At 39.3% G+C, this 27263-nt stretch overlaps 1 protein-coding gene across 1 annotated transcript; it reads right to left on the bottom strand.

Annotated features, from left to right (window-relative positions):
* On the bottom strand, window positions 1-26448 carry ZC3H8 (zinc finger CCCH-type containing 8). Its single transcript, XM_044261616.1, has 9 exons — window positions 26287-26448; window positions 21102-21219; window positions 11397-11631; window positions 10336-10469; window positions 7813-7935; window positions 7065-7176; window positions 5821-5930; window positions 4265-4314; window positions 1-1062 (listed from the first exon to the last, which is right to left on the bottom strand). The coding sequence occupies exons 1-8, from the start codon at window positions 26361-26363 to the stop codon at window positions 4285-4287; spliced, it is 939 nt and encodes a 312-aa protein (XP_044117551.1). The 5' UTR covers window positions 26364-26448; the 3' UTR covers window positions 1-1062; window positions 4265-4284.
* Between the last annotated feature and the right edge of the window lie 815 nt (window positions 26449-27263).

The raw sequence follows: 27263 nt of genomic DNA, 5'->3' as shown, positions 1-27263 counted from the left end.
TCCAAGTTTTGCTTGACCTTCGCTTTGTATCAGTCTCGTTCCTTTGATCATGGACCCTAACACCCACAATTCTCTTTCCTGCTTTAGCAGGATTACGTTACAAGCAAAGTAACTGACTCATATTTTCAAACAGAACTTTGCTAAAAATTTGCTACCTTTGGTATACTCTGTATACAGCAAGTCAGTGATGCTATTAGTCTTCCCACCAATAAAACAATATGATGATGACAGTTTCAGTTTTCCAGTATTTTTCTAATAATAATCAGTACCACTATATAAAAGTGCATATTTAGGATCTCATGATTTGTGCTTGGAGAATTTTGCTTTTGACTATCATGTTAAACATATCATCACACTTCTAAAATTTACATTTTACACAAGTGTACAATACGATTTCACTACAGTTTATGAACCAACGAAAAATATAACCATTCTCATGCCTTAACAAAAAAAAAAGTTAAGAACTCCAAGTATAGGAATGGCATAGCAAGAGGCATTGCTCCATTTTATTTACAATAGTAAGATACTGGAAAAAACAGGAAAGTGGTTTTAAAAAAAAAATCACAAAACCGTAATTTAAGCCATAAAACAAAATTATGAGCAACCATTAAAAATATGTTGCAAATGTATTTAATGACATGAAAAGATCTAACTATAGTCATCATCTACCTATTATCCCAGTGTCTTCTTAGAGAAACTTAACAGTTTTCTCTCTTCGTTCTCCTCTATCTCTTCATCCATCCTCACTCAGGTTAACCTTTCTTTCTATTTTATTGACAAAACTCAATCAAAAGACTTCTGCAATTCAGTATCACAAAGTTGACCTACCAGCCAGCATCTCTGCCATATATGCTCCCCTCTTGTTCCACGGGCTGGAGTATCTTGGTGAAGGTAATTCCCTCACTCATACACTAGATTCTGTCCCCTCCACACCGTCCATTAAAGAAGATGCACAACATCATACCGACACAAGAGGGCGCTTTAAATGAGGACTCTTGTAAACCACTCCAAATCAACAGTCTTGAACGGGTGTAGGCATAAGTATTCTTCATCTATACAAAACTACAGGAAAAAAAAAAAAAAACCCAACAACAAAACACATCAGCCAGTGAAAATTACCAACTTATCCACCCCTACTCCCTTCCCCATGCAGCCATGCAGCAGCAGTAAACTGTAACACAAAAATCCAAACTGAATTAAATATCCTGAATTAAAATTCAAAAACTAAGACAAAAATTGAACAAAAAAATGCCAGTAATGAAACAAGAGTTGACTGACCTCAGAAATGATACAAAAAAGAGATCATATCAAAAATGTAAATTATGTTACAAGACAGCAGAGATTTTTTTTTTTTTAAGATTTTTTAAAATTTATTTGTCAGAAAGAGAGGGATAGAGAGCAAGCACAGGTAGACAGAATGGCAGGCAGAGGCAGAGGGAGAAGCAGGTTCCCTGCCAAGCAAGGAGCCCGATGTGGGACTCGATCCCAGGACGCTGGGATCATGACCTGAGCCGAAGGCAGCTGCTTAACCAACTGAGCCACCCAGGCGTCCCGACAGCAGAGATTTTAATGGAAACTTAATAAGATTTATTGGATAAAAGTGGAAAAAGAACAAAAGGATAAAAAGGAGATGAAGAAAAGCAAAATATATAAAAGAGCAAAACAAGAAAATGCATCATAGTGGGAAAACACACAAATGTAACATAATTTACACAGCAACTGTACTATAAAATGAAAGAAACGAACCCAAATGTTCAGTCATTTCAATAAATGTGAATTATTCACTTATCAAAAGAAATAAAGGATTTTACATTTGGCTCACAGAACAAAACCCAACCATATTATATACTTCACATGAGAAAAGCTAAAACTTATTCAGAAAAGCTAAAAAATAAAGTGGTGAGCAAACACATACTAAAAGCAAATGCAATCAAATTTCCAGTTACAATATAAATCTGAAACCACAAGAAGGAAACCTTTTTTAAAGGTGGTATTCTATTATTATTATTTTTAAAAGATTTTATTTATTTATTTTACAGAGATCACAAGTAGGCAGAGAGGCAGGCAGAGAGAGAGGAGAAAGCAGGCTCCTCGCCAAGCAGAGAGGCGGATGCAGGGCTCGATCCCAGGACCCTGGGATCATGACCTGAACCGAAGGCAGAGGCTTTAACCCACTGAGCCACCCAGGTGCCCCAAGAAGGAAATTTTTGTACTGTTATTAAAACACAATAATTTATATTGTAGGTTGGATGGATGTTGGATGGATGTTTAACCCATGCATAATTTTGAAACACCATGCCTTATTTATTTGGAAATATTAGCTTACTAATTTATGCATACCTTTCAAATGTTTCATTATACATTATTTAAAACACCACATTTTAAAATATCATAGTCTTTAATATTACCAACCAATCTGACAAAAAGTACAGGAAAGCAATCACGCTCAGAGAAACAGATCAAATGTTCCAAATTATAATTTTTGCTCAAAAGCCAGAATTCTATCATTGATAATGAATATTTTCAGTTACTTTCCTTGAAGTAATGGGGTAATTGCATTCATTTGTGAAAAAGTACCTGCTGAACATCTACGTCTGAAAAAAAAAAAAAGTCTGCCCCTTAGTTGTTCTTTTGAGTATTCATGAAAAAATACAGCTAATTCAGCTTGCAATTAAGATACCTGAGCCGAAGGCAGCGGCTCAACCCACTGAGCCACCCAGGCGCCCCTCAGCTTGCAATTAAGATAAAAGCACACTTGGGGCATCTGGGTGGCTCAGTGGGTTAAGGTGCTGCCTTCGGCTCAGGTCATGATCTCAGGATCCTGCGATCGAGCCCCGCATCGGGCTCTCTGCTCAGCGGGGAGCCTGCTTCCTTCTCTCTCTCTCTCTGCCTGCCTCTCTGCCTACTTGTGATCTCTCTCTGTCAAATAAATAAATAAAATCTTTAGAAAAAAAAAAAAAGATAAAAGCACACAAATGTTTTTCCTTGAGAATACCACTGAGTAGGTAGAAATACTTTATACGTCTTTCCATTTCACTATACATAATATTGACGAGACATACCAAGAATTGAGGTTTAACATTAATAATCTTTACTGTTTCATCAAGGACATTCTTTAAATCTTTTTTTTTTTTAAAGATTTTATTTATTTATTTGTCAGAGAGAGAGAGGGAGAGAGAGCGAGCACAGGCAGACAGAATGGCAGGCAGAGAGGCAGAGGGAGAAGCAGGCTCCCTGCCAAGCAAAGAGCCCGATGTGGGACTCGATCCCAGGACACTGGGATCATGACCTGAGCCGAAGGCAGCCGCTTAACCAACTGAGCCACCCAGGTGTCCCTAAGCCACCCAAGCGTCCCAGCTGGTGGGAATATAAACTGTTCTAACTACTTTAAAAAAGACTGATATTATCCTAAATTTTACATTTTCCTTGGTTTATATCCAGGATAATGCACATACAACTATATCAAAAGACATACATATAATTAATTTTAACAATACCTTATATTTAAAAAATTGAAAATAACCTAAGTGTCCATCAGTAGTTGAATGACCAAATAAATTTTAACATCTTCATAGAATGAAATGCTATATGAAAGTATAAATTAATGAATAAGAGCTATGTGTATCCACATGTATGAATCTAGAAACATAATGTTGAGGGGCACCTAGGTGGCTCAGCTGGTTCTGCATCTGACTCTTGATTTCACCTCAGGTCATAATCTCAGGGTCATGAGATCAAGCCCTGCATCCGGCTCCAAGTTGGGCATGGAGCCTGCTTGAGATTCTCTCTCCCTCTTCCTCTGCCCCTCTCCCCTGCTCCCTGGCTTGCCCTCCCTCTCTCTCTCTCCACCCCCCACCAAAAAAGAAGTGTAATGATGAGTGAAAATAGCAAGTCACATAAATATATAAATGAGTACATAGAATATTTATTGTTTAAATAAAATCCAAGCTATTTAAATAAAATCCAAACACAAACAAAACCAAATACACTATTTCACGAATCACACACACTTGGTAAATCTACAAAGAAACAAAAGAGGAGGATAAAACTACAAAAGATAGTGACAAACTAAGAGAGGGAAGTAGGCCCAAGGACATGGACATATATATCCATGCATAGGTAGCAAATATTTTATAATTTGTTAGCAGGGGAAGATACAGAAAAAGATTTCTATTTTAGAAAATTGAAAAGTCCTATGTTTCCAAGCCAATTTCTACAGATGTTTCAGAGAACAAAAAGGAAATGTGCTAAAAGCTAATTTTACCTTTTTTATGCCTTTTATTTTCATGATGACTTCTTTTCCGTATCCAAAGCCTAATATGAAAAAAAATCACACAATCATTTTTATGCATCAATGTCTAATTCAAGTACATCATAATGCTCTTAGAACTGTCTAGTGAGTCCAACACTATTTATCCTAGTAATCACCTAATGTTCACAATGAGGCCTGAAAGACAACTTTTATATCTATCTTTTTTTCATATATGTTTCATAGTAACAACAAAATATTTGGTATGACTTTTAATTCCAGGGTAAGTCTTCATTTTTACAACCTAAAAATATCCAGAAATAAGTACATTTGACTTTCTAATATTTGTATTACTAAAGAGAACTTTCTGCCACAAGATGGTATGGCTTGGTTCTAGGAGAATCTTTTATTTTCCCCTATATTTCAATTTAATTTTGAAGACACTAATTCCAATTAACATATAGGAAATGAAAGAATATAAATGACTTATTTTTCAGTTATCTTTCCTCATTGAAAGAGGTTTTTTTGTTTAAAGATTGTATTTATTTATTTGACAGAGACAGATCACAAGTAGGCAGAGAGGCAGGTAGAGAGAGAGGGGGTGGGGAAGCAGGCTTCCTGCTGAGCAGAGAGCCCAATGAGGGAGTTAATCCCAGGAACCTGAGATCATGACCTGAGCCGAAGGCAGAGGCTTAACCCACTGAGACACCCAGGTGCCCTGAAAGAGTATTTGAAGAAGAAAAAAATTTTAAAGATTTTATGTATATGAGTGAGAGATAAAGAAAGACAGAGAGAGCATGAGAGGTGGGCAAAGAAAGAAGTGGCAGGCTCCCACACTGAGCAGAGAGCCCAACAATTCCAGGACTGTGGGATCACGGCAAGCTGAAGGCAGATGCCTAACCGACTGAGCCACCCAGGCGCCTGGTAAAGAAAACTTTTGAAATAACTACTTGAGTATGTGTAACTCTAAAAATATTTACCATCCAGTGATTCTTTGCTTTCCTTCTAAGATTGTAACAGGAGTACTAGTTCTCCTATTTATTTTGTTTTCCTTTGGTTAGCTTGGCTACCAAGGTTGCTAACTACATTGAAGGTTTTAAGAACATTCAATTTATACTTATTGCTTGTATTAGTATAAACTGGAATGTTCTCACCAGCAGTAAGTATAAATTTTCCTTTAAGCTACAAAATATATATATATATGAATATTAATTTTCTATATGGAATTAAATTCTAAGACTGTCAGTCCTAATACATCCCATATGGTAACCTTAAAGAAGAGTGTATTTTCAAAATTCTTAGTTCAAAGTTAGTCTTTAGTTCAAACATTCTCTTTAAAAAAGAAAAACAAGGGGAGGCGAACCATGAGAGCCTATGGACTCTGAAAAACAATCTGAGGGGTTTGAAGTGACGGGGGGGGGTGAGAGGTTGGGGTACCAGGTGGTGGGTATTACAGAGGGCACGGCTTGCATGGAGCACTGGGTGTGGTGAAAAAATAATGAATACTGTTTTTCTGAAAATAAATAAATTGGGGAAAAAAAAAGAAAAACAAAAATTAAAATTGTACTTACTTTGGCCAACAATTCTTGTGTTTCAGGAGTCAGTGGAGAATGTGAAAATTTGCAATATTCACCCTGATAACACTTTGTTCCTGTATGGTAAAACTTGCAAGGATATTCATGTAATCCAAATGTTAAGGAAGAGAACATGTTTAATCCAATTAAAATATTTTGTTATTAATTTACTGACTTTATTTGCCCTCTATAAAAGTCTTTCCTAATAGTAGAAACACTAAAATCTCTATTTAAAATATGAGACAGTAGATTACTAAATGAATTACATGAAACATCTAATTTTAGAATAACTATATAAATTCAGTTTAATGGCTATCACAGGATGCTTTTCCTTCATATCCATTTTCACAATAAACTACCAGCATATTTCACTAATTTAAGAAAAGGCTGTGTATTTCAAATACTTTGAAGCATTCTTTTGGGGTGGGAAAATTAAAGTCAATAACAATGATAGGCCTCACAAATCTGAATCCTTCAGATATAAGGCTTGTTTAAAATAGGATCAATTAAATAACTTCAATATTATTTTCTAGGAAAAAACACCAAGTTAGAATTGAGATTCCTTCTATTGAATGACTGATGGAAAACAACTTTTGTGGTGCCCAAAGGTGCTATTACCCTAAAATGTTTATGATCCATGTTTTCACAACATGTCTGTACCATTTGCACTGAGAGTTAGGGTTATTTTCCAAACTAAGACAATTAACCTCTATTTGGTATAGAATATATAGAAAATAAGCACTCCCAAATTATGTAATTCCTCCTCCTCCTTTTTTTGAAGTAGTTTAGATGAGGGCACCTAGCAGGCTCAGTCATAGAGCATGCAGAGTTGTAAATTTGAGTCCCACATTGGTTGCAGAGACTACTTAAAAATAAAATCATTAAAGAAAAACAACAACAACAAAGTAACTTACGTAAATATAAATACAATTAGTTAATGTCACAACAGAAATTCTGACAGTCTTTCTGGGGGCTGAATAGGTCTCATGAACCTGCTGTTATCCTATACCCAGGTGAATGATCTTGATTTGAGAGAAGAATGATTTGCTGAAGAATCCATCTTTTCTTTCTTTGGGGAAAAAAACCAACCTACACAATTAACCACTCTGATACTGAGTTGGGCTTGGATAACATAATTTTACCATAGCTAAAACATGGGTTTCATTGAAAATTACATGTATTTAAAATGTTCATGTAAATATTTAGAAAAAGTAGTTATTATATTTTGTAATAAAGGATATTATGCAAATATAGGCAGTTTTCACCTCTGGTACAGTATCCTTGTACATAAAATTTACACATTTCCTTTTTCTTCTCTATCTCGGCATCATGATCAAATTTACACTGGTCTCCCTGAGCCAAAACAGAACATGGAAAAGCCATTAACATTCTCAAAGTTAAGTCATTCAATTATTACTAAGCTTAAGATAAGCAAATGATTCCAGAAAGTCTCAGAAACACTAAAGTATAAAACATTTTTTTTTTTTTTACTACAGTCTAATTCGTAAAGAGCTATCTTATAACCATACCACACATACCTGCTTAAAATCTTAGGACCTAAACATTTTTTTTTTTTTTAAAGATTTTATTTATTTATTTGACAGACAGAGATCACAAGCAGGCAGATAGGCAGGCAGAGAGAGGGAGAGGAGGAAGCAGGCTCCCTGCAGAGCAGAGAGCCCGATGCGGGACTCGATCCCAGGACCCTGAGATCATGACCTGAGCCGAAGGCAGCGGCTTAACCCACTGAGCCACCCAGGCGCCCCAGGACCTAAACATTTTTAACCCAAAGCATTTTTTAAAAAGTATCTTTCTAAAACATAGAAAAATATTTCAATAAAGTATTCTAGTTGAATCTTTCAGAAGGAAACAGTTATAAAAATGTACAGGTATGCTTTTAGACTATCCAATGGAAATGGGAGTTGGCTTTAGCACATTTTTGTTATACTTCAAATTTTAGTATATTTTTGCTTACACAGTTTTTTATACCTTAATACATTTCCTTTCAAGAAAATATTTACAAATTTGTTTCCCCTTGCGTTCCACTGTATGTTGGTTGATGAATCCCTGACTCATTCTCACACGCGGCTGCTTCTCCTTAGGTTTATCATCCTTTGAAAACAAAAACAAACAACTAAATGTGAGAAATAGAAATTTAAATATTTTATTCCATTGCACAAAATCATTTTAACCACCTTTAAAACATTACAAAGTGACTCTTCTAAATTGGCCTTTATTTGAAAGACTTGAACTTTTACACATCATTTGAAAAATAAATATTCTGCCAATTATAACAGTATTCCAGCACTGAATATTAGTGTGTGTGCAATTCAAATATTTTATTATACTCTGCCCTTTTTTTTTTTTAAAGATTTTATTTATTTGACAGACAGAAAGAGAGAGAGAGCGAGATCACAAGTAGGCAGAGAGGCAGGCAGAGAGAAAGGGGGAAGCAGGCTCCCTCCTGAGCAGAGACCCCGATGTGGAGCTCAATCCCAGGACCCTGAGACCATGACCTGAGCCGAAGGCAGAGGCTTAACCCACTGAGCCACCCAGATGCCCCGCCCTCATTTTTAAAAATCAGATTAAAAAAAGGGCGCCTGGGTGGCTCAGTTGGTTAAGGGACTGCCTTCAGCTCAGGTCATGATCCTGGAGTCCCAGAATCGAGTCCTGCACTGGGCTCCCTGCTCAGCAGGGAGTCTGCTTCTCCCCCTAACCGTCTCTCTTTCTCTCTCTCATTCTCTCAAATAAATAAATAAAATCTTTTTAAAAAATCAGATAAAAAAATTAAACGAAGTCTAGGAATAAGGCTCTTAACAATGGAGACAAAACTGGAAACTGTAAGGTGAACCAAAAGCAGCATGCTCTTTAATTCCAATGAGATGATCTCTGAGTGAGAGGAGGGAATAATAACCAGCTCAAGTTAACAAACATTACTAAAAATAAAACCTCAAAGATGGCAAAAGAGATATAAAAACAAAAGGTGACTTTTATATACAAACAAAAGGGGAATTTCATAATACATTCTAGCTTTTCAGAAATATAAACTATTTTTAGTGTGTTAACTTGTGTGTAGTTTATAGCTCTTGCAATACCAAATTTCTGAATAGTTTTACGAATTTAGTATGTGCAAAGGGACCTAACTACATTTATGTGATCTGCTTTGTAATAAAGTCAAATTTCCACTTAACACCATCAAAATTGTGTCTAATAAAAAAGATGGGTCAGTGTAAATCCTTGGTTTTATCTATGTTATTAAATTCTAACCATGCTTATAATTCATTCCTCATGTAGGAAAGCTGTCCGCTGAATGATCATTTGAGTCAAAGTAAACCAAAAGAATCAAAGGGAATACTGATGGGGTCAGCAAATAAAGTTCCAGCTATGGCCTGGCCCTGTGTGACTCTGAGCAGTTACCTGAACTCCCAGGGCTTCAGATTTCTCATGTGTAAAATATGGAAGCAAGGCAAGATTTTTACATAAATATGTTTTTCTATTATATTTGATCTAATATTTTATCACCCCTAACTCTTGTCTTCTGGACCAAGCCTAAGAAAAAAGGTTAGTTTAGAAGCCCTCAGAAAAGCAGAGTCCTTATTGTCCTATCCTGAAAACATCCGCAGACCAAGATAGAGGAAGTTCTTCTTTTTTTTTTTTAATTTTTTATTTCTTTTCAGCGTAACAGTATTCATTGTTTTTGCACCACACCCAGTGCTCCATGCAATCCGTGCCCTCCCTAACACCCACCACCTGGTTCCCCCAACCTCCCATCGCCGCCCCTTCAAAATCCTCAGATTGTTTTTCAGAGTCCCTAGTCCCTCATGGTTCACCTCCCCTTCCAATCTCCCCCAACTCCCTTCTCCTCTCCATCTCCCCATGTCCTCCATGCTATTTGTTATGCTCCACAAATAAGTGAAACCATATGATAATTGACTCTCTCTGCTTGACTTATTTCACTCAGCATAATCTCTTCCAGTCCCTTCCATGTTGCTACAAAAGTTGGGTATTCATCCTTTCTGATGGAGGCATAAGACTCCATAGTGTATAGGGACCACATAAGGAAGAGGAAGTTCTAAAGAACAAAATAAAAATAGCAGGAGGGTTGGGGTGTTTTATAAGGTCAACGCTCAGAAATACTCCTTTTTCATGTCCACAGGGACCGCAACAGTAGAAACCCTCTAAGACTCTGTGACTTTTGAAGTGCTCCCTTGGGCTCTTTATCTTCTCCCTGCTTCCCCTGTTTTTCCAGTCACTGACAGTACAACAGTCCAAAATCAAGGGAATTGTATGCACGTACTGAAGTAACAGGGACAACACCAAGGCTTAACTCAGGATGAGCGAGAGGGAAGGCAGCTGTGACAGTGACAGCGAAGAACATGGGAGAGCCCACTGCCGGTGAGGAGATTTTTCACCATCAGAACACCCTCGTTCTGCGGCTCGTCATGGTGGTGTAAGATTAAAAATTCTGCAGCAAGTAAGTGACCTCCTGCATGCCTGCACTCTTGTACCGACCTGTTCTTGTGAGCTTCTGTTCTGCAAGGAAGCGTTCGATCCTTTCTGGCCCGTGCCAGCCCGTTTTCGCTTCATTTTCTTCTGCTTACCATTTTTCTGGACAGCTTTAGGGTTTTTATTTTTTTGTTTAACAGCTGAAAACAAGAAAGTTAATCTTATGTGTTTAAATCTTAGACACTAAGTGTTAAAAGTTTAATTTTAATTTACGAGAACATGAAGGCACAACAGCAGGTTACTCTAAGGTACACTCTATAGGGGCGCCTGGGTGGCTTAGTTGCTTGAGCGTCTGACTCTTGCTTGCCATAAGCCAGATCCTTTTGAAGGGTTCAGAGTGTTATGGAGCTAATTAGGAATTGCCATAGCACTCTAGCAACAAAAGCTTCAAATGTTTAAAATTACCTCATATACTACTGTCAGGGTTTTCACTGAAAACCTTCTACATACAAGCAGAGGGGAGCCCGGCTGGCTCAGTCAGTAGAGCGTGCAACTCTCGATCCAGGGATTGTGAGTTTGAGCCCCACACTGAGTGTACAGATTACGTTAGAAAATAAAATAGAATAAAAAAAGAAAAAAGACAGTAAAACGGAGGATTAATGTCTTCTGTAGCTGTCATTTGTCCTCATACCTACGACTAAATTTCATTTTAGTAATCTAAAATAATATATTTTATTTTAGTAATCTAAAAGAATATATAGTCTGACACACCACAGTATCACACATTAAGTCAATTCCTCTCTAAACTGAGAGCAAACAGGCACATCTTGTCCTTCATATATGCAGAGGCCAAGGATTTAGCCTTCTCCCTTTCAAAGCAGTCATGGGCTTTGATAACCCTCCTGTAAACTCTGCATTTGTACACTGAATGGCCAGGTTGCGGGGTGCAGTGGGCATCTCAGGCAGTGCAAGCTCACATCTGGTGTAAAGACCTAAGGAAAGCATGATCTTACTTTGAGATAAAATGCAGGAGAAACTCTCCCCCTCCCCAAACCCCAGTCCATTTACGGACAACTGACACTGATTGTCTACATAAACTTTAAATGACAAAATAGTTTCACCCTTACCTTTCTGGGTATCCTTCGCTCCCTCTTTCTTCATTGATTCTTCAGGAAATGGTAAGGATTGAGCAGCATTTGCCATTTCTTTAGCTTGTATATACTGCTGAAGCTCTTTAGCAAAATTATCTTCTGATTCCTGACTGCAGGTATCATTATCACTATACACATCATAGTCCTTACTTCTTGATTTTCTATACTGCAAATTCTTCGGGGATGTTGTGGAGTTCCCAAAGTGCCTAAACTAAGTAAAAATCAAATTTCCAATTTTAAAAAGCTGGCATGATTCAAAACAATCTGGTTATAAAGAAGAAATAAAGACTGGCCATGAACTGATCATGTCTGAGGTTGGGTGATGATATATAGGAGTTCGTATACTATTCTTTCCACTCTTACATTTTTAAAATGTTCCAGAACTAAAACAAAACAAAAACCAACAGAACATATCCATCCTTGAAAAAAAGTTGATGGAAGATTCTGAATTCAGTAATGCTTTACTGAATTAAAAGAGTAAACCCCCAAATCTTAATTATTTAATATAATTTATTTGACTGAACTACAGTATTATACTTCATGTGTTATTTCTCCCTTTGCATCAACTATGCTTTCAAATGGTTTAATTCAGTAACTCAACATTTCATAAAAGAGTAAGTAAACTCTAATGGCCCAAGTGAAAATCCACTACACTAAAATACATCACTGCTAGCAAAGCCCATTATTTTTCCTGTAACTCACGGCATTGGTGGCTCACACGAATGACAAGCAATAAAGAACTGCCCAGTTCTCTGTAATCAAATTGACTTTACTTTCAGAAAGAGTTTTCTAACTCTTTTGGTGCAGCAACCCCAAGGCAACAGAAGCGAGTACAGGTGCCCACAGGAAGAGGAAGCCGGGTATGGCAGCTGACCCTGAGTCAGCCTGAGATGATCACAGCAGACAACTTAAAGTATTTTGTGTACAAGAATGTCCAAACATTGGTATACATGTCTACACATGATGACACAAGGGTATCAAGTTGTATAATTAGTTAGTATGTATGACACATTTTAATTAAAAGACTTATAAAGAAACGTCCAAGTGCTAAAAGGTTCCTATTTTGATGTCAGGAAGAGATAACATGTCTACCATTAAACTGGCCAATGATCCTGCTCCAGACTGTGCTCTGGGATCTGCACTCTTATCTACTTCCACTTAACTGATGAAGGCAGTAGACTCAAAACAAACAAAAAACAAACCAGAAGAATCAGTATTATAAAATATACCAGGTGGTCCAATTTCATGGCTTACTTTTGATGTTAACTTCAAAGCTAGGAGTTGTACACCAGAGGACTGATCATAGGCCTATGAAATGAATTTGCTCCCTGTGTGAAGAATCAAGTGGAGATAGTTTCCTAACCTGACAATGGCCCCAATGTACACTACTACTTCATCTTCATTATACCAGATAAGACTTTTAACCAATCCAAAAATATCAGGCCACCAAGTTCCCTGTCTCCAAGTTTTCAAGAAAGAGCACCGTTTTTTGTTTTTTTGTTTTTTAAGATTTTAATTATTTATTTGACAGAGGGAGAGAGAGCACAAGTAGGCAGAGAGGCAGGCAGAGGGAGAGGGGGAAGCAGATTCCCCACTGAGCAGAGAGCCCGAAGTGGGGCTCAATCCCAGGACCCTGAGACCATGACCTGAGCTGAAGGCAGAAGCTTAACCCACTGAGCCACCCAGGCGCCCCAAAAGGGCACCTTTTAAAACCAATACCATAGGGACGCCTGGGTGGCTCAGTTGGTTGGACGACTGCCTTCGGCTCAGGGCGTGATCCTGGAGTCCCGGGATCGAGTCCCACATCGGGCTCCCAGCTCCATGGGGAGTCTGCTTCTCCCTCTGACCTTCTCCTCGCTCATGCTCTCTCTCATTGTCTCTCTCTCTCTCAAATAAATAAATAAAATCTTTAAAACCAATACCATCGAACAACTTGTAAACATAACATCTGGCCAGGGGTCTGCAGATGTCAGCCTGGCCTCCAGTTTTTGTTAATCAAAGTTTTGCTGGAATACAGTCACACCCACTCATTCACGTCCCTGTTATCTACACCTGTTTAGTCGTGACAGAGTCAATACAGCTCACAAAGTCAACAAGATGCACTGGTCCTTTATCAGAGATACCTGGTCCTTTATGAAAAAGTTGGCCAATTCCTGTGATGATTATTATGTTTACCCTGTCTCCGGCCTTTGATTTTATTTAGTGGGCACAGGGAGAATCACTCAATTATGCAACAGCTCCCACAAAGTTTGGCTTAGTCAAATACAGAGATGAAATTCTATTCAGTACATCTGAATCATAATATCACAATGATCCAAATGAGTAAGTGCTCCCTTACACACAAAATACGTACCAAAGCAGACACCCCTTTAAGAGGAGATAACGAGTCTGATTTGTATAAATGAAGAGGTGAGATGACATGGCAACATAAACAAAACCAGGACAATCATCAACTATGTTGTTTTATTATATATTAGACGTAAGTATTACTAATTGATATTATTCTTTTCAGAGGGCAATGAAGACACAAAATACAAATGACTGCTTTAATACTTTTCTTCATGCAGCTAGCCCTAAACTCATTACTTTGATATTTGTTGTTCTCTATATAATTTAGAAAACATATAAATATACTAAACTTTTTTCCCTTTAATGAAGGAGACTAAATAAAGTTCTTTTTTAAGGAAAAGATTTCTAATTCAGGAGAATTTATTGAATAGTATGGCCTCCTGAGACTCCACAGAAATAAAAGTACAGAAATGTAAAAATAGTTCCATAATATTAGTGGGGGTGGGGGAGCACATAAAGTACATTCATCAGTAATTAAGAAAAGTCTAACAAATTCTTGGCAAGTTTTTGAAAAACAAAAAGCAAGTTATAATTGGATGTTGGACTTCAGTTAGAGTGTGAGAAATGGGGCTACAAACTAGGATGGATTAAGATGCTACAATAAAAACAGACAAAGCTATTGTAACAAATTCTCTCTTTCCCATCTCTCACCAGAATACATTCAAAGAGAAATTTACCCCAGGCAAAAAAGAAAATAAAGGGCGCCTGGGTGGCTCAGTGGGTTAAGCCGCTGCCTTCGGCTCAGGTCATGATCTCGGGGTCCTGGGATCGAGTCCCGCATCGGGCTCTCTGCTCAGCAGGGAGCCTGCTTCCTCCTCCTTCTCTCTCTACCTGCCTCTCTGCCTATTTGTGGTCTCTGTCTGTCAAATAAATAAATAAATAAAATCTTAAAAAAAAAAAAAAAAAAAAGAAAAGAAAGAAATTGAATAAAATGTCTGATAAAGCCAGATCTTCTTGTGTGGGTACTAAGATCCCATAGTGAAGTCCTCCACATTCCGGCACTTGGGAGCAAGCCCTACTAGAAATATACTCTATCCACTCAATGTACAACAGAATTTCTACCCTGCTTTCAAGAAGAGATTCCTCACATGGGTCTATGGGCAAAATTCAATGAACAGTGAATGACGGTAAAAAACACACATTATTTACATCAACCTCTAAGTTGACATTTAGCATTCTGTTGTTCTGAACAAAGGGAACAAACAGTAGTATCAACAGTATCTGCCACTGTCACTAGTACTTTCATATATCACATGACAGTTGTTGCAAATCTCAAAATATCTTTTATTTTCACCACTATGTCAAAGTTACAATAATTAGACCTACTGCTGGAACTTCTAATTACTTAGTGTATTAATGAAGAACATATTATTCTTTCTACTTTTTTTTGATAACTGTATTTCAGTAAAGTAAATTTCCTTTGTAATCCAATGTAATTCATTTTATTCAGTAAAAAAACATGATTTTGAAAAGGGATCCATGGGCTTCACCAGGCTACCAAAAGGAGTACAGAGCACAATGAAGGTTAAGAACTACTATACTGCAAAAACAAAACAAAACAAAACAAAAAAACTACTATGCTGGAGGAAACTTACCTATCCACACAGCCCACCCATGTACTGAGTGTCCAATCAGGCTTCCCATCTGGAGGAAAAGCCTATAGAGACACAGACCCACTAACACACAAGCAAAGGCCATCCATCAACTCTTCCAGCCTTTCTTTAATCAAGGGACAATGAAGGAACACAAAAACACATCACAAAACTTTAGAGCAGGTGTCATTAAACTATGATCCCAAGGCCAAATCCATCTTACCACCTGTTTCTGTAATGGTCAGCAAGCTAAGAATGGTCCTCAGATTTTTTTAAATGGTTGGAGGAAAAAACACAAAAGAATAACATTTCATGACAATGAAAGTTATACAAAATTCAAACTTCAGCATCCATAAAGAAAATTTAATGGAACACAGCCATACTCATTCATTTACATACTGTACTAGTTGCTTTCACATTACATATGCAGAGTTGAGTAGCTGCAAAACAGACCATAAAGACACTCAAGACGTTAGATATGAAAAAGATGTCAGAAATCTCTAACATCAAAACAAAGAACAAGAAAGAACTCTTGAATAGTTAAATTACGAGAAACCCACAATTAGAAAATGATGCTTAAAAAAAGATGTAATTTATAATAGCCTCATCAAACACGTAGCAATAAGCCTAACAAAAAGTAAAGATAAAATATCTACAAAGAAAATTACAAAACACTGTTGAGAGAAAGATTAGACAATTCAATATTCTAAAGATGTCAATTCTCTTCCGAATGATCTGTAGATTAAATGCATTCCCAATGAAGATCTGACCAGGATTTTCCAAGGAACTTGACAAACTGATTCTAAAATTCATATAGAAATGCAAAAGGCCGGGGCGCCTGGGTGGCTCAGTGGGTTAAAGCCTCTGTCTTCGGCTCAGGTCATGATCCCAGCATCATGGGATCAAGCCCCGCATCAAGCCCCGCATCGGGCTCTCTGCTCTGCGGAGAGCCTGCTTCCTCCTCTCTCTGCCTGCCTCTCTGCCTGCTTGTGATCTCTCGCTCTGTCAAATAAATAAATAAAATCTTAAAAAAAAAAAAAAAAAAAGAAATGCTAAAGGCCTCTCTTCCCCAACTGGCCTGAGGTGACCTCTGAAAATGGTTCGCTCTTTAACCTAGAAAACCCTAAAAAATCATGCAAATCAAGAGGTTCAAATCTTTCTGTTCACTTTAAGAATGCACATGAAACTGCCCAGGCCATCCAGAGCATGCATATCTGAAAAGCCACCAACTATCTAAAAGATATCACTTTGCATAAGCAGTGTGTACTATTCCATCACTACAGTGGTGGAGTTGGGAGGTGTGCCCAGGCTGAACAGAGGGGCTGGACACAAGGTCGACAGCCCAAGAAGAGTGCTGTATTTTTACTGCTTAAAAACGCAGAGAGTTGGGGCGCATGGGTGGCTCAGTGGGTTAAAGTCTCTGCCTTCAGCTCAGGTCATGATCCCAAAGTCCTGGGATTGAGCCCCCGCATTGGGCTCTCTGCTCAGCAGGGAACCTGCTTCCTCCTCTCTGCCTGCTTCTCTGCCTACTTGTGATCTCTGTCTGTCAAATAAATAAGTAAAATCTTAAAAAAAAAAAATGCAGAGAGTAATGCTGAACTTAAGGGTTTATATATCAATTCCTTCTCTGGTCATTGAGTACAGCCAGGTGAGCAAAGCCCCCAAGACGCGGTGTAGAGGGCTCACAGTCGGATTAACCCGTATAATGAGCTCTCCCTGCCTCATCGAGATGATCCTTACTGAAAAAGAGCACATTGTTCCTAAACCAGAAGAGAAGTTTGCACAGAAGAAAAAGATATTCCAGAAGAGACTAAAGAAACAAAAACTTACGGCCAGGGAGAAAATTCTGCATGGAATAAATGCAAATAAAAATAAAAAGAGGGGAAAAAGAAAAAAAAAAGAAATACAAAGGGTTAAAAAAATACCCAAGACATTTAAGGAAGAAAAACAAGGGGAGAGGATTTGGTTGCCTGACATCCAAACTTATTATAAAGCTGCAATAATTAACATGGTAAGGTCTTGGGGGAGGGCTAAACAGATAAACCAGCAGAAGCAAACGGAGTCCCTGGGGTACCTGGGTGGCTCAGTGGGTTAAAGCTTCTGCCTTTGGCTCAGGCCATGATCCCAGGGTCCTGGAATCAAGCCCTGCATTGTGCTCTCTGCTCAAATTGTGCTCTCTGCTTGGCAGGGAGCCTGCTTCCCCCTCTCTCTCTGCCTACCTCTCTGCCCACTTGTGATCGCTGTCAAATTAATTAATTAATTAATTTAAAAAAAAAAAAAAAAAGAAAGCAAACTTGAGTCCAGAAACAAACCCATCAAACGTGAGCACTTGATTTTGATTTTGACAATGGTGACACTGCAGACCAGTGTGGGGAAAGACAATTCTTTCCCCCAGTGAATGGTGCTGGAACAACTGGATATGATAACATGAAAAAAATGAAATAAAATAAAACAAAATTTGTCACCCCTACTTCACAGTTACAAATGGAAAAATCAATTACAGATGGCTGCAAACTTAAATGTGAAAAGCAAAACAATAAATCTTTTGGAAGACATCACAGTAGAAGATTTTTATTATCTTGGGATATTTGAATAAAACACTAACCATAAAGAACATTAATAAATTTAAATATATGAACATTATGAACTTTTAATGAAAAAAAACACCATTGTGTAAAGCCACAAAATGAGCAGATATTTGCAACACATAACCCACAATAAAAGGAAAAAAAACCCTTATGATCCAAAATAAAGAACTACAAATCGAGGAAAAAAAAAAACAGACAAACCAATAATTATATGACAAAAACATCTGAACAGGCACTTAAAAAAGGGAAATCCAAATGGACCAGCATATGAAAAGATGCTTCATCCCAACAGTAATCAAGAAAATGCAAACTTATGGGGCGCCTGGGTGGCTCAGTGGGTTAAAGCCTCTGCCTTCAGCTTGGGTCATGATCCCAGGGTCCTGGGATCGAGCCCCACATCGGGCTGTCTGCTCTGCAGGTAGCCTGCTTCCTCTTCTCTCTCTCTCTGCCTGCCTCTCTGCCTACTTGTGATCTCTGTCTGTCAAATAAATAAATAAAATCTTAAAAAAAAAAGAAAATGCAAACTTAGTTACAATGAGCTACTTCATCAGATGGTGAAAAATACGATGGATGACATGACCAAGTGAGGAGCAGCAGAAATATAGGCCCTCATACACCACCTCTGGGAATAAAATTGGTAGAACCACTTTGGATTGGAGGACAGTTTGGCATTAAGGTAAAGGTAAAGATGCTTATACTCTAAGACCCAGCAGTTTTACACTTCGGTAACGATAGAGCGCATGGGCAACAGGATACAAGCGAAAGAACGTAGCAGCACTACCCATAGCCTCCAAAAATGGAAATCAGACCAAATGTCGACCAACAACGAAATCCAGTATCTTCAATAATGGAATACTATCCAGCTCAGAAAATAAACAGACAAGTATACATCTATGAATCTTACAATGTTGGGAAAAAGACAAGAGAAAGAACACATACAATACTATTCTATTTCTAGGGCGCTTGGGTGGCTCAGTGGGTTAAGCCACTGCCTTCGGCTCAGGTCATGATCTCAGGGTCCTAGGATCAAGTCCCGCATCGGGCTCTCTGCTCAGCGGGGAACCTGCTTCCTCCTCTCTCTCTGCCTGCCTCTCTGCCTGCTTGTGATCTCTCTCTGTCAAATAAATAAATAAAATCTTTAAAAAAAAATACTATTCTATTTCTATAAAGTGTAAAAATTGGCAAGGAAGAACTGTATTTTTAAGGCTGACAGCATTTGTAGTAAAACTAAAACTGTAAAGAAGGGCAAGGAACTGATTAGCATGCAAGTTAGGATTCTAGTTACTTCTAGGAGGAAACAAAGGAATAATAACCGAGAAAGAAGACATTAGAGGCTTTGCGGGCAATGTTCTTTCTTGAATTAGCAAAGTCTCTCCCTGGGTGTTCTCTTTTTAGTCACCTGTGATACGGCACATTGATGTTTTACAACTTGTGAGTCAAGAGCCTGGGCCAAAGCAAGCCTACTTAGGAATAATGCAGGTGTCCACCCAGTCACAGAACTGTTTATTGGAATCTATTTTAAGTAACCGTAGCGTGTTCCGCCTGCCTATCTCCTATATTCGGATATACGTGGATTAGGGACCTTTAACTGGGCATGAAGGACTGGGGTCTATGAGACTAAAACAGTATAAAAAAAAATACGCATGGGTGGCTTAGTCGGTTGAGTGTCACGCTCTTGGTTTCGGCTTGGGTCATGATCTCGGGGTCATGAGATCAAGCTCCGAGTAGGACTCCATGCTGAACGTAGAGCCTGTTTGAGTTTTCTCTCTCTCTGCCCCTTTCCCCACTCATACGCTCTCTCACACGTGTATGCGCTCTTTCTCACAAATAAATAAATCTTTAAAAAAAAATGGAGGAAAATCCAGGCCACAGATTTTCAGGGTTAAGACCCTGGCTCTGGTCCACAACAGCCATACATGCCCCAAAGGGTGAAAGAAGTGATATGCTTGGGTAGCTGAGAGGCTTGCTGAGGAGATGAGGATGCCATATCTCCTGTACTTTCTGTCCTGTACACTTTTATGAAGCTAAGTGTAAGAGGATCACATTAAAGCCTACTTGTGTCTTTTGAGTCTCACTGCCAATTCAAACCCATCATTTTGTGGTGTGTTAAAATCCACAATAAAAGGGGTGCCTGGGTGGCTCACTTGGTTAAGTGGCTGCCTCTGGCTCAGATCATGATCCCAGAGTCCTGGGATCGAGTTCCACATCGGCGCTCCTTGCTCAGGAGGAAGTCTGCTTCTCCCTCTGCCTGCTGCTCCCCCACACTTGTGTGCGCACTCTCTCTCTCTGACAAATAAATAAAATCTTAAAAATTTTTTTTTTCACAATTAAAAGAAAGTTCAAAGAGAGGCAAAAGAGGAGCAGATATTGGCTGTTATGGGTTGACTGTGTCCTCCCCAAATTCTCCTGATGAACTCATAACAGTCATTACCTTACTATGTGGCCTTATCTGGAAATAGGGCCATTACATGTGTAGTTGGTTAAGATGAGGTCATTAGGGTAAGTTGTAATCCATTATGACCGGTGTCCTTATGAAAAGGGTATATTTAGACACAGACATATGAACATAGGGGGAACACAATTCAAATATGAAGGTAAAGATCAAGGTGATGCTTCTGGAAGCCATGCCAAGGAACACCAAAGATTGCCAGCAAACCACCAGAAACCCCCAGAGGAGCATGAAACAGATTCTCCCTCACAGCCCTCAGAAGAAGCCAACTCTGCCAACACCTTGATCTCAGACTTCCAGTCTCCAGAAACACAAGACAACTTCTGTTGCATAAGTCACCAATTTGCAGTCCTTTGTTAGGGCAGCCCTAACAAAGTAACATAAGCTTTAAGCTATAAATCAGTAAGGTTATTAAGTTATTACCAAATCAAAATCCTTAAACATTACGACCTAATTTGCAAAGAGAAGTTTTTGAAACCATTTACAACCCATTTCAGAAACAAGGGAAACCAAAATAAAAGCAATACACTAAAACAGTTCATGTTAAATGACTGAATGATAAATTTTCTGAAGTGTTATCAGGTTTCCTTGATATAAGCCAACTAGGTCTCCAATGCTGACTAAACTGGGACAAACAGGACCCCTAACAAATTTCTCATACCCACTCCTCTCCATTTTTTTCAATATGCCAACTTAATCTTACTTTTTTGGGTATTTGCTCACATTCCAGTTTTACTTCCCATTTTATTTTCTCTTCTTGTATTTTTCTTTTCTCTTCTTGTGTTTCTTCAACTTCTGCATCATCTATTCCATCATCGATTCTGCAGCAAAAATATCAAATAAACATAAGAAGTTTTTTTCAATCTGAAAATGGTTCATACCATAGCATTAAAACGAATGGCTTTGGCTTACCTTCTACTTGCCCTCAAAGAAATTCCAAACTCAAATTCTACTCTAAATACTTCAAGGAATAATATACAAATTTAGGAGCAGTACATGTCAACATGGGCTTCTAAGTAAATCAGAAAGCTGAAGTTTTAGATTACATAACCTTCATGGTCTAGTAACAGGAGCTATATAAACCACCATTCATTCATCACTGCATTCATTCAACAGATACTGAGTATCCACCATATACCAGGCTGTAGGCCTTAAATCCTGGGATACAACAATGAAAAAGACCTGGTCCCTGCCTTCTGAGAACTTTCTATGTGCTTGGGAGAAAAAAAATAAAGCAATTTTAATATAGTATGTTAAGCATAGGTACATACATGAGGAACACTAAACTGGTCAAGGATCTTCTAACCTTTAAAGATATGTAAGAAAAAAGAAAAAAGAAAGCCTCCTACCCCGCCAAAAAAAAAAAAATATGTGTGTGTGTGTGTGTGTGTGTGTGTGTGTATGTATATGTGTATATACATGTGTATATATACAGGGGCACCTGGCTGGCTCAGTTGGTAGAGCGTGTGACTCTTGATCTCCAGGTTGTGACTTTCAGCCCCATGTTGGGTGTAGAGATTACTTATAATCAACCAATCAACTTTTTTAAAAAGTTAGAGGGGCACCTGGGTGGCTTAGTTGGTTAAGCGTCTGCTCAAGCCCTGATCCTAGGGTCCTGGGAACAAGCCTGGAATCAGGATCTCTGCTCCGCAAGGAGCCTGTTTGTCTCTCTTCCTCTCCCTCTGCTACCTCCCATGCACTCCCTCTCAAATAAACAAAATCAAGAAAGAAAGAAAGGAAGGAAGGAGGGAGGAAGGAAGGAAGAAAAGTTAACAAACAAAGAAGACCATCACAAAGAGCAGTATTTCAGGTAGAACGCAATGTGCCTTTCAAGGTCAGGAGAGAGCCTAACTTACATTCAAGTGGCAAGATGACAAAGAAAAGTTGTTTCCAGACTCACAAGCACAGAGAAGTCAAATACGCAGAGACATTGCCTGAGACAATAACCTGAGGATATTCTACCAAAACTAAAAATGAACCCAAGAAAGATGAAGGTGGGAAGGTGATCAACAAAAACGTCACTGAAATTTATAGGTATATCTAAGTAACGGCTTACACCATAAATACAAGGGGCTGAAAGCAATTGTGTCTGGATGAGGAGTGACTTCTGAATAAAAGTTTAAGAGAGGAGTTCCATGCCTTTGCAAGGAGGAAGCAATGTGTACATTCTCGAAAAACACATTACAACTAGAATGCACTACTAGCACAAGAATGGGAATAGTGGCTCTGAGCTTCCTGCAAAGTTACAGGAGGAGGTCAGGCTTTCCAGCTTCATCCAATTCAACAATTTACCAGTGATCTGTCCCTAGTCAGAGTCTAGAGCTTCACCTCAGATAAGGCGCCAAGATGTGAGCCTCTACAGAAGCCATCACAAGACCCAATAAGCCATATACTGTGAACCTTCACTACTCCAGTTATGAGTCATGAATCATCTTATGGAGTAGGAAGCAGCCTCTCCGGAGGCGAAGCAATACTGACAATGATGACTCCAAGGGCAGTGACAGCAGCCCCTGACACTTATCATCATGCTTACCCTGTGCCAGAAGCGAGTCCGCACACATGACCCACATCACAACAGCCCTATGACATACGTACTGTGGTGGAAAGCCCATTTTAGAGATGAAAACAGAATTACAGGAAGCTTACAGAACTTGCCATACACCTAGTAAATAGGTAGAGCTGAGGTCTGGGCCCAGACAGGCAAAGCCAACTTCCTAGTCAATACATCCACCTGGATAGCTGCTTGGCATATTTTTAATAGAGCCCAAACTCAACTCTTGACTTAATCATGCTGGGTTTTTTCTTTTCTTTTTTTAAGATTTATTCATTTATTTGAGAGAGAAAGAGCATGCATGAGTGGGGGAAATGGCAGAGGGAGAGGGAGAAGCAGAGTCCCTGCTGAGCAGGGAGCCTGACATCAGACTCTGGACACGGGACTCAGGACCCAGGACTCATCCTGGGATCATGACCTGAGCCAAAGGCAGACGCTCAACCAACTGAGCCACCCGGGTGCCCCTCTCCTGTTATTTTAAATAGCAAATCGTCCTTCTAATGATACTGTCCCCAAGCCTTGTAGTAACGTATACTCCTTCCATATCCCCATCCAATCTGTGAAAAGTCCAGTTTATCTTCAAAATCTATCCTTATTTGACCACTTCTTACTACTAATACTATGATCCAAACTACTCTTGCCCTGTAACATTCTACTCTCAACACAACCACAATGATCCTGCTAAAATGTCACTCTTGTTGCAAACCTTCTAATAGCCTTTCATCTCATTCAGGGTAAAAGCCGAAGTCCTTACGGCACCCACAAGTCCCTACATGATCTCCCTCCCTGACCATATCCCCCAGTACCCCTTAAGTCCTACTTCTCTTCAAGTCCTGCTCCTTGAACTCCACTCCAGCTGTCATTCTGGCCACTCTGTTCCCATCACCCAATCACACCCACACTCACTCCATCTCAAGACCTTTATATGGACCTGTATATTCTCTCCGTTAGAAACCAACCTGCCGGGCGCCTGGGTGGTCAGTGGGTTAAGCCGCTGCCTTCGGCTCAGGTCATGATCTCAGGATCCTGGGATCGAGTCCCGCATCGGGCTCTCTGCTCAGCAGGGAGCCTGCTTCCTCCTCTCTCTCTCTGCCTGCCTCTCTGCCTACTTGTGATCTCTGTCAAATAAATAAATAAAATCTTTAAAAAAAAAAAAAAAAAAGAAACCAACCTGCCTCACTCCCCTACTCAAGTATTACTTACCAGTGATATTACAAAGGCTTTAACTACCTTCTTTAAAATACCTACATTCAGGATACCTGGGTGGTATCCTGAATGTAGGTATAAGTGCCAGTGGCAGTGGGCTAAGCCTCTGCCTTGGGCTCAGGTCATGATCTCAGGGTCCTGGGGTCCCTGCACTGGTCTGTCTGCTCAGCAGAGAGTCTGCTTCCCCCTCTCTCTGCCTGCTGCTCTGCCTACTTGTGATCTCTTTCTCTGTCAAAGAAATAAAATCTTTTAAAAAATAAAATAAAATATCTACATTCTCCCTGCCATCCCATCCTCTCTTCCTTCCCTGCTACCCAGCTTTCATTTTCTCCATGGTATTTATCATCACCCAAAATACTATCTATTTATGCATTGTCTGAGGAAGGGGGTATAAAATCTCATGAATATGGAGATTTTTATCTCTTTTGTTTATTTATTGCTATAGCCCCAGGGCCTAGGATAATGGCAGGTGCTCAAGAAATAAGTAATCCCCTCATAAAATTACTAAGAAAAAACTCAATAACCATAAAAGATTGATTCCTATAACCTTATTTAAAACAAACAAAAAAATCCTTTATGCAATGAAAATAATGCCATAAACACAGTCAAAAGGCAAATAACAAATACGAAGTAAAATATCTGCTGATAAGAGTTCCTAAAATTTTAAAGAGAAGGACCAATGAAGAGAAAAACAGCAAAGGATATGAACAAGGAACTGTTCATAGATGCTCTTCATACTTCAATACTATTCCACATCTAACATTTGGGCAAAAATTCAGAAGTGTCTTTTATGTAGTTTAGTACAGTTTTTATGAATAGAATGTTCTGTCCCACACATTTTCAAATTGATAGATGCTATTGTTTTCTAACATGAGGCTATTGTCTTGTGATGATTCATTCACCTTGCTGAATTCTCCTATGGATTTTAATAGTTTATTAACGTTCCTCTTGTTTTCCTTTGTAGGTGGATCATATCATCTGTAAGTTATTAATGTCTTTCTCTCTTTTCAGTATTTATAGATCTTATTTTATGTTAGTTATTTTGCCTTAGAAACAAAGAAATCAAATCATGGGTAACTTGGTCCTAGCTTTGCCACTTAAATTGTGCAATCTTGGCAAGTTATGTTCCTCTCTGTGCCTCAATTTTCTCATCTGCAAAAACAAGGACAGTTCCTTTTCTTCAAGGTTAAGATTAAATGACATATTTCACGTAAAGCACTTAGTAAAACTTTTGATGGCAGCCTGAATTAAGGTAATAGTTTCAATTAAGGTATAAGTGAACAAATCTGAGCGATATCAGGAAGTAAAAATCAACCAGATTAAGAGAATGAGTAAAATAAAGGAACAAAAGGCTGTGTGTCTCCATTTCAGCTTAAGGAAACTGGGGAAAACACACAGGTTTAGAAGCTGGTTTTTAGCACTTCAAACAGAAAAAAAAGTAAATGAATATCTGGGTGTAAATAAATTACACTATACACCTCTCTAAATGAGATCAATAAATTAGCACCATTTGGCTAGTAGCGTCAGTCCCTTTCTCAACCTAAAGGAAACGTTACATCCAAATGAGGTTTGCTGCTTTACTGTGGTCTTTAGGGTCTTCTGATGCAAAATGAACTAAAGGCAAATTATTTACTATTTACCCTCATTGCTTAATAAACTAAGGGTTTCGGGTTTTTCTTGAACAAACAAAAAAAGGTGTTTAACATGTGTCAGTGAGAAATGACAAATGATCTGTCCCCTACGAGCTGACGGTCCGGTGGGAGGAAGAGTAATGTGGGAACACATGGAGGTTTCCAACCGAGTCTCCAGGGTCAGGAGTGCAGGGAAAGGGGAGCCTCCTGCGATCGCTCCCTGGACCCTGCTGGTCCCCTTAAGCAGGGTCCCGGCACCTCTGGCCGTGGCGGCTTACGAACCGAGCCCCATTGCCGGCTACCGTTCCCGCGGCTCCAGAGCGACCTCTCCACGTCCGACCCCCGCGCCAGCCAGACTGACCCCACACGCTCGCCCACGCACTCCCCGCACGACCCAGCGGCGTGGCCCACACGCGGCCCGGGCTGCCTCCGAATGGGAACCAAAAGGCGGAATCCGACTAGGGCCCCTGCGATCAAAGCATTAAAAGATGGGGAATCACCTTTCATCAAAGTCCGTGGTCGGTTTTTTACCCAGGGCCGGGTTGGGGGGTTTGGAGAAAAGATTCTCAAAATCCATCACCCTCGCGAGGGCCCCGCAGCTAGAGTAACAACCACCGCATGAGGAGGAGGGACCCAGCTCCGGGCCCCGGCCGCAGGTCGCCTCGCGCATGCGCCGCCCTGCCCCCCGCGCACGTCTGCTCGCTCCTTCCCCGTGGCTCTGCGCAGGCGCCAGGGTAATTGGGGTTTTTGTTGATTGTTTGGTGTATATTTTGATCTGTTAGCTAACAAATTAGTTGGAATCTTTAACCTGAATCCTTGGGAGTCAGTCCTTGGGAGTTCTTTCACTTCCATTAGGGGTAAGTGGGCATTCCATGTGGAGAGAATAGTATCAAGGCCGGAAAACAGAGCACGCATTTGGGAAAAGGAAGTGTTGAGTTTTGCTTACTCTAATGCCTGTGGAAGAGTGGAAGTTGTGGGAATCATGAAAGCCTCAAACGATAGACATCGAACCTGCCGGGCTTCTACTAGTGAGCGATTGTTGGATTCCCGGCACGAATCAGGGTCCACTTCCCAGACAAGCGAAGAGAAGTTGTACTTTCTCCTGTTTGTATTATAGGCCATCCTTTCTTGTACATCAGTCATTACTAAAAATTGAGAGGAAAATTGAAATGAATTAAGGTATTACCTCATTTGGAGGAAAGTACTATACTACAGAACTCAGATTATTATCATACATACGTTTTCATTTTTAAAAAGTCCAGTATACAGCAAAAGATAACCAGTCTGTGGGAAAAAATGAAAATGGTAGGTAAAAAGCAGCAAATGTAGCAAGAGAAACTGACCTGCAAAGGCATCAGATACTATCCTTTTTAGATAAAGACTATAAAAGGCAAAGTATGTTTGTGATAGATTTGTTATAGGACAGATCACTGGTCTTCCAAACTTTCCCAGAAGATAAGGCCTACTATATTTGAAA

Source organism: Neovison vison, chromosome 8, assembly GCF_020171115.1.
Source record: "Neovison vison isolate M4711 chromosome 8, ASM_NN_V1, whole genome shotgun sequence".
Taxonomy (NCBI): Eukaryota; Metazoa; Chordata; class Mammalia; order Carnivora; family Mustelidae; genus Neogale; species Neogale vison.
The sequence above is the reverse complement of the archived record's forward strand: the minus strand, read 5'-3'. Positions and strand labels throughout refer to the sequence as shown.